The 13,145-nt window shown below is 43.0% G+C and overlaps 1 protein-coding gene across 2 annotated transcripts; it reads right to left on the bottom strand.

The window, feature by feature from the left end:
* Positions 1-1,475: 1,475 nt before the first annotated feature.
* LOC114366093 (fructose-bisphosphate aldolase-like) lies at positions 1,476-11,405 on the bottom strand. Of its 2 annotated transcripts, XM_028322880.1 has the most exons (8): positions 11,289-11,405; positions 10,599-10,690; positions 7,014-7,188; positions 5,042-5,121; positions 4,740-4,863; positions 4,030-4,145; positions 2,498-2,597; positions 1,476-1,717 (listed from the first exon to the last, which is right to left on the bottom strand). In XM_028322880.1, the coding sequence occupies exons 1-8, from the start codon at positions 11,398-11,400 to the stop codon at positions 1,491-1,493; spliced, it is 1,026 nt and encodes a 341-aa protein (XP_028178681.1). In that variant the 5' UTR covers positions 11,401-11,405; the 3' UTR covers positions 1,476-1,490. The 2 variants fall into 2 exon arrangements, with proteins under 2 accessions (XP_028178681.1, XP_028178680.1); XM_028322879.1 differs by lacking the exon at positions 4,740-4,863 and having other exon boundaries at positions 4,918-5,121.
* Positions 11,406-13,145: the final 1,740 nt, after the last annotated feature.

Below are 13,145 nucleotides of genomic sequence, written 5' to 3'. Positions count from 1 at the left end.
GCTTCAAACTCGGTACTTCTTTCCCAATTCCATAAAATTCAACACTTAGAAAGTGACAAAAAAATTTAAAATAAGTAGTTGAAACAAACCACAGCTAATTTTCATAGTGGACTGTACTATACGATACACATGTCAGTCAATTTGACAACCTTTGTCGGAAACATTATTCAATGAAAATATTGTCCGAACCCTTAGTATTTCTCTTCGTCAAATACTTTAACACATTGTGAACCACTTTTCTTTCACGAGTATGAAAAGATTTTAGCAATTTAATTCACAAAATCAGTTGCGTACATTTAAAATTAAGTTTGTTTACACTTTGACAGCAATAGACTGACATGCAAGGTGACATGTCAATGAAGTTTTCAGTTACTGTTGCCATTAAAAGAAATTAGTACCATTAGTTTTCCGCAACATGGCGAGGGTTTTTATGTTCCTGGTCAGGCTATAAAATATATTTTCTGCACCTAAACTCCTCAATCATAAGACCCATTTTTCCTTACCTTAGCACACACCTTGGCTCTCTTCAGCGGCTCAGGAGTACGGAGGCTTGGAGGACACGATCGCGACCGTAACTTCTCAACCATAAGGTCGAGTTTCCAACACCCAAACCACCACCCATTATAGTGAAATCTGTATATCTGTAAGGCATATTCGTTGAACCTAAACTCTTCAGCCATAAGGCTTATATTCCCTCACCTTAACTCTCTTCAGAAGCTCCTGCTGTCCAGCCAGAACGTACTTAGGCTTCCCGGCTCTGGCTTGGACTAAAGTCTGGAGGGAGCGACCGTAACTTCTCCACCATAAGATCCAGTTTCCCTCAACCAAACCCCCTACCGCTAAAGTTAGACCTGTAAACCACACTAAACTCTACCTAAACTCCTCAGCCATAAGGCTCATATTCCCTCACCTTGGCTCTCTTCAGAATCCTGCTGTTCAGCCAGTACGTACTTAGGCTTCCCGGCTCAGGCTTGGACTAAAGTCTGGAGGGCACGACCGTAACTCCTCCGCCATAAGATCCAGTTTCCCTCAACCAAACCCCCCACCGCTAAAGTTAGACCTGTAAACTACACTAAACTCCACCTAAACTCCTCAGCCACAAGGCTCATATTCCCTCACCTTGGCTCTCTTCAGAAGCTCCTGCTGTCCAGCCAGAACGTTCTCAGGCTTGCCGGCCCAGGCACGGAGCACAGTCGCCTAGAGGGTACGACCGTAACTCCTCGGCCATAAGATCCAGTTTCCCAAATCCAAACCCCCACTAAAGTTAGACCTGTAAACTACACTAAACTGCACCTAACTCCTCAGCCATAAGGCCCACATTCCCTCACCTTGGCTCTCTTCAGAAGCTCCTGCTGTCTAGCCAGTACGTTCTCATGGTACAGAGGCCTGGAGAGCACGACCGTAACTCCTCCGCCATAAGATCCAGTTTCCCACACCCAAACCCACACCTAAGTTAGACCTAGATACCACACTAAACTCCACCTAACTCTTCATCCATAAGGCCCACATTCCCTCACCTTAGCTCTCTTCAGAAGCTCCTGCTGTCCAGCCAGAACGTTCTCAGGCTTGCCGGCCCAAGCACGGAGCACGGATGCCTGGAGGGCGCGACCGTAGCTGAAGGTCAGGGCCCAGGGTCGCTTGAGGTCAACGGCGTTGATGGCGTTCAGGTTGACGGAGGCCTCCTCCTCAGACTGGCCACCGGAGAGGAATGTGACGCCTAGAAATAGGGGGTGTTTTTGATTGGCATATTGACGCAGTGTATACGTCTGACTCTTTTCTATTATTATTAAAACTTTGTTTGTCACCTGTCATCCGCTTTGCAATGGAGGGAAGTCGAACCTTAACTTCGAACTCCTCCTATTAATTTCATTGCGGGTTCAATGAACTGTCATTGACTTAAATTGCCCCCGGGACAAACTTGACCTTCACTGGTTGGGTTTTTATTGTAGATCCTGGCTACACAGGAGTTGCAGCGGTGGGAACGAGAGGTGGCAATAGTCCCGTCTGACAACTAAGGTTGTGTGATCTAATTGAATGGAGTGGACCTACACGAGTGAAGAGGACAACCGGTTCCTCGTAAAAGTTTCAGATAAATTGATCTATCACTATCTAACTAAAGGTGCTGTAACTATCTGAAAGAAAGAAAGAAACTATCTGTACACAGAATGTGAAACCAAAACTTTTAGTTTATCTGGCAGATGAGTTTCTAGCTACAGACTATCAGGCACATTATCCACAAGTAATGAACTCTCTAAGGCCGAGTTGCACCATGTTACCTTAACTTTGACAAATGTCAAAAATCTGTCAAACTCCATACAAAAAGCACCGTTTATTGTTATTGTTACGGTTAAAATAAGGTGGTGCAACTCAGCCTAATTCATCAGAAGCAAAAAAGGAAGATCGTCAGAGGAAATTAGTAATTTGACTGTCAGTATTCTGAAATACAGTATCGCTAAACTACCGATATCGAGGAACAACACTAGTTTTCTTGACTTACCGGGAACGGCAGCGGGCACGGTCCGGAGAAGAGCGGTGACGGTGGCGCGGGCGACGTCCATGGGAGTATACGTCTTCTTGCACGACTGGCCGGCGGTCACCTGGGCAACAAATATCAGTCAATTTCTATACTAAAGCCCGGTCTCCGAGCACGTAGAATTTTGTCCAATGACCTCAAGCTACCCATCCTTATCGCTCGCGCGTAATTATGTTGCTGTCGTGCTCGCACACTCACTGCGGGCAACCGTCTAACTACTCTGTCAACTATGATATGACATGACCCTTTTGTATGAAAAATTAAACATAGTTGTGCCATTTTCAAAGCAAAATCACGATAAAAATTTAGTTAGGAGGACCAATTTTCTCAAAGAATAGACAATGTTTTCGTTTTCTTTTGTTTCCATTTTCTAAAACTTTTGTATTGGTGAAAAAGAATTTCTTGACACGAATGGTGCGTCAAGTGCCATTATTGACGACACTTATGTAGTGCCAAATTTCTCGACACGAACAGTGTGTCAAGCGCCATAGTTGATGACACTTATGTAGTGCCAAGTATAAAAAATACTCTCTTGTTCTCTATTATCATAGTCTAGTTACTTGAAAAAGAGGCTGACAATAGTGACGGAGTTTCTTGCGCTGCTTCTCCTTAGCACTGGCCCATTTATTGTCCCAAAGCAGTGGTAGGGTTATTACTGGGACGTGTAAAGGTGCTTTTTAAAAGCTTACTTGCAAAGAACATTGGGAACTTTAATATGAGAAAATGCCCCACGGCGGACAAAGATGAAACGTATTTTATTTCAAAGCTTTATACTTGTAGGTATATTCACTTAAAGCGCTATGTTGTGAGTTATGGGAATTCTGAGATATGACGAGTCTAAGTTGAAAATATATTTGCCTAAAATGATTTGATATTTTTACATGTTATGTTGTTTGGCATTGCAGAGTAACCAATAAAAGTAAATAAAATAATATAAATAAATAAAAAATATAAATAAAATAATATAAATAAATAAAATATTATAAATACTTAAATTAATATTAGACAACATCTCATATATTACTCCAACCCAAAATAAGTAGCTAAGGCATTTGTGTTATGGAAATCGGGAACGACGAACCACAACACACCCAAACCAGAGACAATGTGAAAATATCGTTTTCTATATTGTCCCGGCCGGGAATCGAACCCGGGACATCAGGATTGGCGCGGCACACCTTGAAAACCGGTGTGTGCGCCTCTCTGCCACGGAGGTCGTCAAAAATATTACCTAAATGTAAAATAAAATAAAATATTAAAACTTCATTTTCTCAATATTCCCATATAAGGGAGAGAAAAAAAATGCACGGAAATTCATTGGATATTAGTATGTATCATCTGTGATAGGTTTCGTTTGTGTCCACTACTTTTCGAAAAGTGGGGCAAAAAGTTCCCAATGTCATTTAAATGAGTTTTATGAGTTTGTTCAGTTACAATCATTGTTAAAAGCGTCAATCTCCCAGCGTTGGGATGGGCTAAACGTGATAAATGCTTACCATGTTGGGCTTCAACAGGGTACCCTCGAGGAAGACATGGTGGTCGCTGAGAGCCTTGTAGCAGGCAGCCAACACCACCTCGGTCACCTTCTGGGCGCGGTCAAGGTCGTGCTCACCTGTAAGGATAAAAATTGTAAGATTCAAAATTAAACTATCGACCGACAGTCTTATCGACAGCAAATCTATCGATACGTAGGAATAGGAATCCAATGATGGAACTCGTCCACGACACCGGCGAATGCTTAGGCTTGATTTCCTCCTACGCTGACGTCGGTCGCGTACATCGGTCGAGCGTACGAATAAACACAATGAACCACCGCACTGCAACGCCGTCGTCAGCGGCAGATGATTACATAGAACTAGTGTGTAATCGTGCGCGCCGCTGACGTCGGTCACCGATGTCAGCCTAAAAGGAAATCAAGCCTTAGATTTGTCCGTAGCTATAAGTTTTTTTTTAATGCAGAACATGGCAAATTTTTGACCACAATCACACCTGACGTTATATGAGATGCAGTCTAGGATGGTAAATATCTGCCCTGTGCTTATTCACTCTATCCTTGAAGAGGCCCGAATTATGGTGTTCGGGAAAGAATGCTAAAGTTCGAATTCCAGTCCCTGTGTCAATCAGATTGCTAAGATGGCGTGACTTGCGATTGATCTATCACGCAACGCCACTTGGCTAAGAGATTCTTTGACAAGGTCAGACTCACCATCAGGCAAGACCTCGGGCTCCACAATGGGCACGATACGCTGGCTCTGGCAGATGGAAGCGTAACGGGCCAGAACAGTAGCGTTCTCCTGGATAGACTGGTAGGACGGCGTGTTGCGACCGATCTTCAGCACGCAACGCCACTTGGCTATGAGATGCTTTGATCAGAGCAGACTTACCATCAGGCAAGACCTCGGGCTCCACAATGGGCACGATACGCTGGCTCTGGCAGATGGAAGCGTAGCGGGCCAGAACAGTAGCGTTCTCCTGGATAGACTGGTAGGACGGCGTGTTGCGACCGATCTTCAGCACGCAACGCCACTTGGCGAAGTGGCAACCATCCTTCTTGTACTGGGCGCAGCGCTGGGCAAGGTCGTCCAGACCTAGAAGAAAGAATAATGTTAGCTTGAACGATTGCCTTTTTTATGAAGAACGTGGTAGGTTCGTTCGTTTCGTTCGTTTCAGCCAAATGACGTCCACTGCTGGACAAAGGCCTCCCCCAAGGTTTTCCACAATGAACGGTCCTGCGCTGCCCGCATCCAGGTACGTGGTACGTGGTAGGTATTTGACCGCAATCACACCTGACGTTAAGTGAGATGCAGTCTTGTGTCTTTTCACTCTTGCCTTGAAAAGGCCCATATTATAGACATGTACTTGATCAACTTACATAACCTTCATCGGTTATTTAATGGCGGTCAAGCTGTAGATCCTGGCTACACAGGAGTTGCAGCGCTGGGAACGAGAGGTGGGAATGGTCCTGATTGTGTATTTTAAAGGTTAAATATTGACGTCTCAGCACAGCATATCAATTAATTTATGTCAATATTTATTGCTTTGTTTTTATCTTATTTTTCTTTATTTGGAACACAAACAGTATAAGTACTAATTAACAATGTGATAAGAAGCCTTTAAACCAATAAAACATAATTAATATGTTTTCGCAAGCAATTCCCGAGTTTATTGAGTAGGTAGTTATGAACTGGAAAAGTTACGTATTACAACTTCTATATGCACAACATTAGTCATTGAAAATTATTTGTCAATGTCAGTTGGCATTGTTTCCAAGATGGCCGTAAGTCTGACACAGACTGTATGCATAAAGTCTGACACAGACTGTATGCATAAATGTTCCATCGGAATATTTCCAACAGCAATCGATTACTTAATGACCCCATTATCCCTGCTATAAAAGAACCCGCCACTTATTTAAGCCCCTAAGTGGTTTTACAGTACCTACTCGTAAACATGATGACAATTTGACATGTGATAAGTTGATAATAAAATGAAAGACATTTTGTCTTGGGTACGGAGATGAAAGACATAGACCATTCCAGTCGTTACATAACTTACACATGTATGAGAATAATATTCACCTTGCATTCATTGGAGATACGCCAAACGTCTAAGGCCCGTATCAAAAACGTCGCTAAAACTTGCTATTTATTTTAAACTTTCATTTCGACCTGTAGCGAACTGTTCACTTAATTTGCAAGCGTCTTCACCATAAGATAACGTCTTGGCACGACGTGCCTGTTTCTATCATAAGATAGACAAGGCGTGAAAGTGTATGTGGACAGCGGAGCAGACAGCTCGTGGAACTGATGACCGTTGGGGCTAAAAGTTCTCGAGTAAGCATGGACCAAAAATACATGACTCGGAGGACCGATGATGTGATGAAGGTTGCTGGAAGAACCTGGATGCGGGTACCGCAGAAGCAATTATTGTGGAAAGTCTTGAGGGGTCTGGAGGCCTTTGTCCAGAAGGCTTCCTAGGATCTGGTGAAGGTCACTAAAAGTTTCTGGATACAGCGCAGGACCGGTTATTCTACAAGTCTTTAGGGGAGTCCTTGATCCAGCAGAGGACGTTCATCGGCTATAATGGTAAATGGGAGGAAAGACGCGAGACTATGGTAGATTTTTACCCTGAGTGCCATGCAGGATTGGTCACTTTGGAAGTCCTGTAGGAATCCTTGGTCCAGCAGTAGACATATTTTGGCTAAAATGAGGGGATATGCAGAGACTACGGTTGCTACTTACCCTGGGTGTGGCACTCGTACGCATATAAAGTGTCAGAAAACCCTTTAAAGGCCTTTAGTCTAGTTGTGGACGTGCTTTGGCTGAAATGAGAGGAAAGACTGGACTGCCAAAGACATGGTACTTTACTTTCTTACCCTGGGTAAAGCACTGGTCTTCAGATCACAGAGTGGACGTCCTTTGGCTGAAATGAGAGGACACACAGACTAAGGGGACATACGAAAAAGCTGCTATCTTCTTACCCTGGGTGGTGCACTCGTCCTCAGATCCGAACAGCGGGACGACGCCCTTGTCGACCTTGATGCCGGGGATGATGCCGCGCTTCTCCAGCAGGCTGACCAGCGGCGTGCCGTCGTCCGCCTTCTGGTACAGCGTCTCGTGGAAGAGGATCACTCCGGAGATGTTCTCGGAGAGAGCCTGGGGAGAAATGATAGCCGTTATAGATCGTTTAATCCACGAAGACGCGTCCCACTTCTTCCGCTAATGTTTGAGTGTTATCGATACACGCTAAATTATGCATAAGTGTACACTACAACAAGACGCTCGGATTGCTCGAATCAAACTTCCCGCACCCTGTACTTCCTTCAAACAAAAATTGGTGGGGCGTGTCTCCGTGGATGAAACGATCTAAACATAATAATATTTGTGAAGACTGGAAATCTGGGGAAAATGTTTAAAGCGAGAATTATTGCTAGATTGTCTATTAGATCCTCAATATTGTTTTATTCAACAACAACGAATAACTACACGCAGGAATATTTAATGAATGCTACTGACGACGCCACTCTAGTGGCAGTTTTGGGCTAATACTGTAATAGTTTTGTTTTTGACACGACAAGAAGATAATATTGTTTTATTGTTTGTCTCAGATGCCCTCAATGTGCGAGGGAGTTTGCCGCGAAGATCGGCCATGTGAGCCATTTTCGGCCATACCAGCGCTGCCAAGAGAGTTAGGAGTCGAAGTGGTCGTGATTTCCGAAATCGGTCGGATAAATCTATCAATCAATTGTTTTATCATCATCACCAGGTCATTTAGTCTCCATTGCAGAAGCATGGTCATTAATTTACCAGAGACGAATAGAGGACAAATCAATCGCCACACTGGCTGGCCGAATTTTTCCGATATTCTGGTTTAAGTATTGAAAATTAAAATTATCAAATACTTGAAACAATTACTTCGCTAGCATAAATTATCTTCGGATATCACTGTTTGAAGAGCAAATGTTTGTGAAATGAGGCTGATCTTCGGTTAAATATGTAAACTGCATTTTTCCATTACATTTATTTGCTTTGTCACAGGCAAAAGTAGACAGTAGGTACAAATAGTGGTGCGAGTGTTTGGATTGTAAAAATAAGTAAGAATTTAAATCTAGCTAAGACGTTTCAAACTTTTTAGAAATTGCAATTCATTTGTCGCTTGACCAAACAAGAGTAAATATTAATCTCAGAATAAATCTTCAGTTATTCGACATTTTGACATATTTCCTATACTGAAATATGTCAATGTGCCAGTTATACCAAGAGTTATTCTCGGATAAATGCTGTAAGTGGACAAATTCCAACTCCCTTTAAAGCACATGCCCAGTCGCTCGTGATCAAGTTTGTATGAATAAGTAATAGATACGCGACGGGCGCCAAACAACTGTAGAACCGGTATGGGCCGCGGCTGCGCACACCCACCGATCCACTAGTAAATAACCAACCAAGCTGTCTTTTGATATGGTATGATTTTAGATGTAAAATATCTTACAAAAATCCCATAGATTAGTTACAAAAACTAGCCTTTAAAAAGTTCAAACTATTACTGTGTTCAATGATTCTGAATCTGATGCATGTTAAGTTTACATCAGTGTTTTCCTCATCTATTGGATGCAAACCCCCGGCTTAAGGCGTCTTATTGCAAAACGGGGTTTGTTGAGCGGTTTCCTAAACAACTCGAAAATTTTATTGGTATGTGTGTTTCTAGATTAAGATATCAGAAAGTTTAGTTTTAGTCTTTATAGAGAGGAAAATTTGAATTTGCTTTAAAATTCTATGATCTACTTATTTAATAGAAAGATAAGTCAAATAATTAACATAGGTAGTAATTACACATTGCCATTTTGTGCCACTGCCAAAGTTCACTTTGTTTTTAATAGATATTGCATAACGGCCCTGTTTGTTTAAAACAAGTAAGTAAATACGATAACAAGAATTGTTTGTTCAACGTGATAAAGCGTTCCGGTGTTCGGAACGATATTAATAAATAGATAATTTATTTGCTGTCTATTTACTCTAAGATAGTTTGTAGGTAAGTAAGTTTGTGGTAAGGTAGTCTCTAAGTACTTAATATCGAATCAATCCTTAGTATGAGTTTACATCAAACCAGTGGCGGCGAAGCATGGGTTGGAACCCGGGGCGAATCAGNCCCCCCGTCACAATTCCTAAGGCACCCCCTGGTACCCCCAGGATTTTGGGGTTACCTAACGATTCGAAGATTGAAAGACAATCGCACCCCACAGGGGGGGTTTATGTCATGATACGGGGGTATCACATGGTACCGCAAATTTGCCATGCAGATGTGCCAGTGAGTACTAATCTGTGCGACTTGTGTCACCCCCTGATGCTTGGCACCCGGGGCGGACCGCATCAAACGCGCTCACTAGTGACAACGTATGATGAACTCACACTCAGCCCCCTGGATTATTAATTTACCGGTCCGGCCAGCATGGGGGTGTAGACCAAAATAATCTTCTATTTACCTCTAGTAAATTGAACAGGGTACCGAGGTGTAGGCAGGGGAGGGTAGTTTCTCCAATTCTTCCCCCATTCAAGTGTCTAATAATGGGGAAAAATCTAATCCCCGCCTAAGTCTACCTCCCTGGATCATACTGATCCAGCCTGGGACATACTATCCCTCTCTCCTGGGCCAGACTGTCAGTCCACCCTGGCTGGATACGCCAGCGGTTGATGGTGGTTCTCCTGCAGTGGAGACTAAATGACCTGATAATGAATGATGTCAAGTGACAGAAAAAGAAGCCTCGCTATAAATACATAGAGTAACTACACTCGCTAATAAATACATAAAGTAAGTAGGTACATGTTTGTCACACACAGAAGAGTTTGATGTTGAATTTCGTAGTCATGTCATGGAAAAAGAAGCCTTGCCTTAAACACATAAAGCACAGAATAATAATAAGTACTACGTACAGAAGTCTTACTTCGCGAAGGTATTTAAAAAAATGTATGCTCAATGTCATTAACAATATGGTGTAATTTAGCCTGTCTCAAGAGTCAAGCACCATTTTGTTGACAAACGTCAGTGATCGGTACTGCGCCGAAGCTATAGGGCTGACTTCGGTAAAATGATGTGACGTGAGGTGCCAAACTGCGGAAAATGGCGGAGGAAATACATGATTTAGCATGAATTATCATGAATAATGAATGTGTTACCACATAAATAATTCATAAGTCTAGTAGATAAGTTAATTTCTGTAACACATTTGTTTGTAATTCCTAAAATAAATAAATAAAATAAAAAATAATAATATTAATTAACTAATTATTTACCTCTCAGTGTCTTGAGGCAACTTAAAAAAAGTACATTCTGTGTTTTTATTATTATTTAGGCAGTTAAATACCGCACAGTATTTAGTACACCATTTTCTTTATTTCCTTCCATCATACACAAGAATACGCGTGCGTGAGTCAATTTTCGCTCGTATGTGAGGCCTTGTCGAATAGTATCCTGTAGGTGGGCCATCGTGCGTGTTTTGTTTTCGATGTAAACTCGCGGAGGTGAACAGGCCTGCATAAAGTAAGTTTTACTATAAAAGGTGTCCACTTACCGGGTCAGTGCTGAACAAGAGCTGGCGGTACTTGCGGCGGTTCTCCTCGGTGTTCTCCACGCCGATGTCCTGGAGACGCTTGCCCATGGTTCCTGAGAGCAAATGTCGAGATTTGGTTACGTGTTATGGTTTTGAGACCATAGTTTATGGTTTGGAGATTCTTCTAAAACCCCGAAAATTTTCCAGGTCTCAGACTTGAGGTCAATTATTTTTTTTAATTATGCAGCGACAAAATGTAGCAACATTACTTTCCACAAAACTCAGAAAAGATACAAATACAAAATCCTAGGCTGTAGGCCTACACACGGCCACACTGTTAACTATCCATTTCCGTTTTTGCTCTCGCTCTCATCAAATGGTGATTCTTTGCGATAGAACGAGACGACATGACCGGCAATGGGTAGTTAACACTGTTGCCGATACTTAGTACATACATGAAAATTTAAAATGCTACCTGCTCTTAAATTACAAAAGAACACGTAGGTCTACAGATCTCTTCATTTATTTCTCATAGTCATGGTTTGGCGGTTTAGGTGTTCCATCACTTCCATCAGCGTTCAATGGAAATATCATAACCACATTTTTTCGAAGAACTTTATTACTTCCTACTAAAGTCGCAACGCAAAAAAAGACTTGCTTGTTCAATCCAAACAGTAATTTTGAACTTTACTCCTTCGTGTTAAGACTTACCAGTGGACTCATCGGCAGCGAGGATACCCTTGCCGGGAGCGACGATCGCCTGCGCGATCTTCTTCAGCTCCTCCTGCAACTCGGGGGTCGGGTATTGGAAGTAGGTGCTCATTGTGGCTGTGGACAACACGGTTTATTAGTCAAACAGTCGAGACATGGCTTACGGGACTATTCCCACCTCTCGTTCCCACCACTGCAACTCCTGTGTAGCCAGGATCTACAGCTTGACCGCCACAAAAACCCAACCATTGAAGGTCAAGTTTGTCCCGGGGGAAAGTTAACAGTCGAGACATGGCATGGGTGTACCCTCGATCCGGTCCAGGGGACAGTTTGATACAGGGTACTGGGTAACAGTCAAAGAACAGTCGGTGTACCCTGGTTCCGGCCCAGAGGTACCGTACGGCTTATTAATCTAACAGTAGTCAGAGACCAGTCGGCGTACCCTGGTTCCGACCCAGGGGGCAGTACTATACGCTTTATTAATCAGTCGGCGACCAGTCGGCTTGGGTGTATCCTAGATCCGGTCAAGGGGGCAGTTTGATCCAGGGGCCGCAAATCAGATATTTTAGACAGGGTAAGGTAATTATTTCAGAGACAAGTCGATGTATCCAGGGTACAGTTTAATCCAGGGGACGCAATGAGATATTTTTAGGCAGGGTAATACGTCAATAGTCTGGAGGCCCGTCAGCATGGGCGTACAGGTTCTGACCCAGGGGAGACGTCTGATCCAGGGGAACAATTAGATATTTTTAAACAGGGTAATGCGTCAATAGTCTGGGAGTCCAGTAAGCATGGGTGTACCCTGGTTCTAACCCAGGGGACAGTTTAATCCAGGGGAAGCAAATCACATTTTTAGGCAGGGTAATACGTCAATAGTCTGGCTGGAGGCCAGTCAGCATGGGCGTACAGGTTCTGACCCAGGGGAGACGTCTGATCCAGGGGAACAATTAGATATTTTTAAACAGGGTAATGCGTCAATAGTCTGGAGTCCAGTAAGCATGGGTGTACCCTGGTTCCAACCCAGGGGACAGTTTAATCCAGGGGAAGCAAATTACATTTTTAGGCAGGGTAATACGTTAATAGTCTGGAGGCCAGTCAGCATGGGTGTACAGGTTCTGACCCAGGGGAGACGTCTGATCCAGGGGAACAATTAGATATTTTTAAACAGGGTAATGCGTCAATAGTCTGGAGTCCAGTAAGCATGGGTGTACCCTGGTTCCAACCCAGGGGACAGTTTAATCCAGGGGAAGCAAATCACATTTTTAGGCAGGGTAATACGTCAATAGTCTGGAGGCCAGTCAGCATGGGCGTACAGATTCTGACCCAGGTGCGACGTCTGATCCAGGGGAACAATCAGATATTTTTAAACAGGGTAATGCGTCAATAGTCTGGAGTCCAGTAAGCATGGGTGTACCCTGGTTCCAACCCAGGGGACAGTTTAATCCAGGGGAAGCAAATTACATTTTTAGGCAGGGTAATACGTCAATAGTCTGGAGGCCAGTCAACATGGGCGTACAGGTTCTGACTCAGGGAAGGCAGTCTGATTCAGGAAGGGGCAAATGAGATATTTTTAGTCAAGGTAATACTTCAAATAGTCTGGAGGCCAGTAAGCATGGCTGTACCCTGGTTCTAGCCCAGAGGAGGCAGTCAAGAAATAAATATGTATGCCCAAAAGCAAAATATTTTTCTAAGAAAAAGAAAATTGGAGGTGTGTCTTTAAGAAATAATAATATCTAATTACCTAACCGGTTTTACAAGTTATCTAGAATAAATTATTCAACATTAGTTGAGTTTACGTCAGCTGGTGGGTGTGTCTATTATTGTTGCTGGGTATCGTACAGATAAAATAAGTGACAT

Source organism: Ostrinia furnacalis, unplaced genomic scaffold, assembly GCF_004193835.3.
Source record: "Ostrinia furnacalis isolate ACB-3 unplaced genomic scaffold, ASM419383v2 OfSCF0534, whole genome shotgun sequence".
NCBI classification, from domain to species: domain Eukaryota; kingdom Metazoa; phylum Arthropoda; class Insecta; order Lepidoptera; family Crambidae; genus Ostrinia; species Ostrinia furnacalis.
Note: the sequence above shows the minus strand (reverse complement) of the source record. Positions and strands in the feature narration are given on the sequence as shown.

What these genes read in the sequence shown, in the direction of transcription:
- LOC114366093 (XM_028322879.1), bottom strand. Translation starts at nt 11,400, where the DNA reads ATGAGCACCTACTTCCAATACCCGACCCCCGAGTTGCAGGAGGAGCTG. An exon ending in TCTTGTTCAGCACTGACCCG is followed by an intron (nt 7,189 to 10,598) that starts GTAAGTGGACAC and finishes ATTTCTCCCCAG; the next exon opens with GCTCTCTCCGAGAACATCTC. An exon ending in CGTGCCCGCTGCCGTTCCCG is followed by an intron (nt 1,718 to 2,497) that starts GTAAGTCAAGAA and finishes CCCTATTTCTAG; the next exon opens with GCGTCACATTCCTCTCCGGT.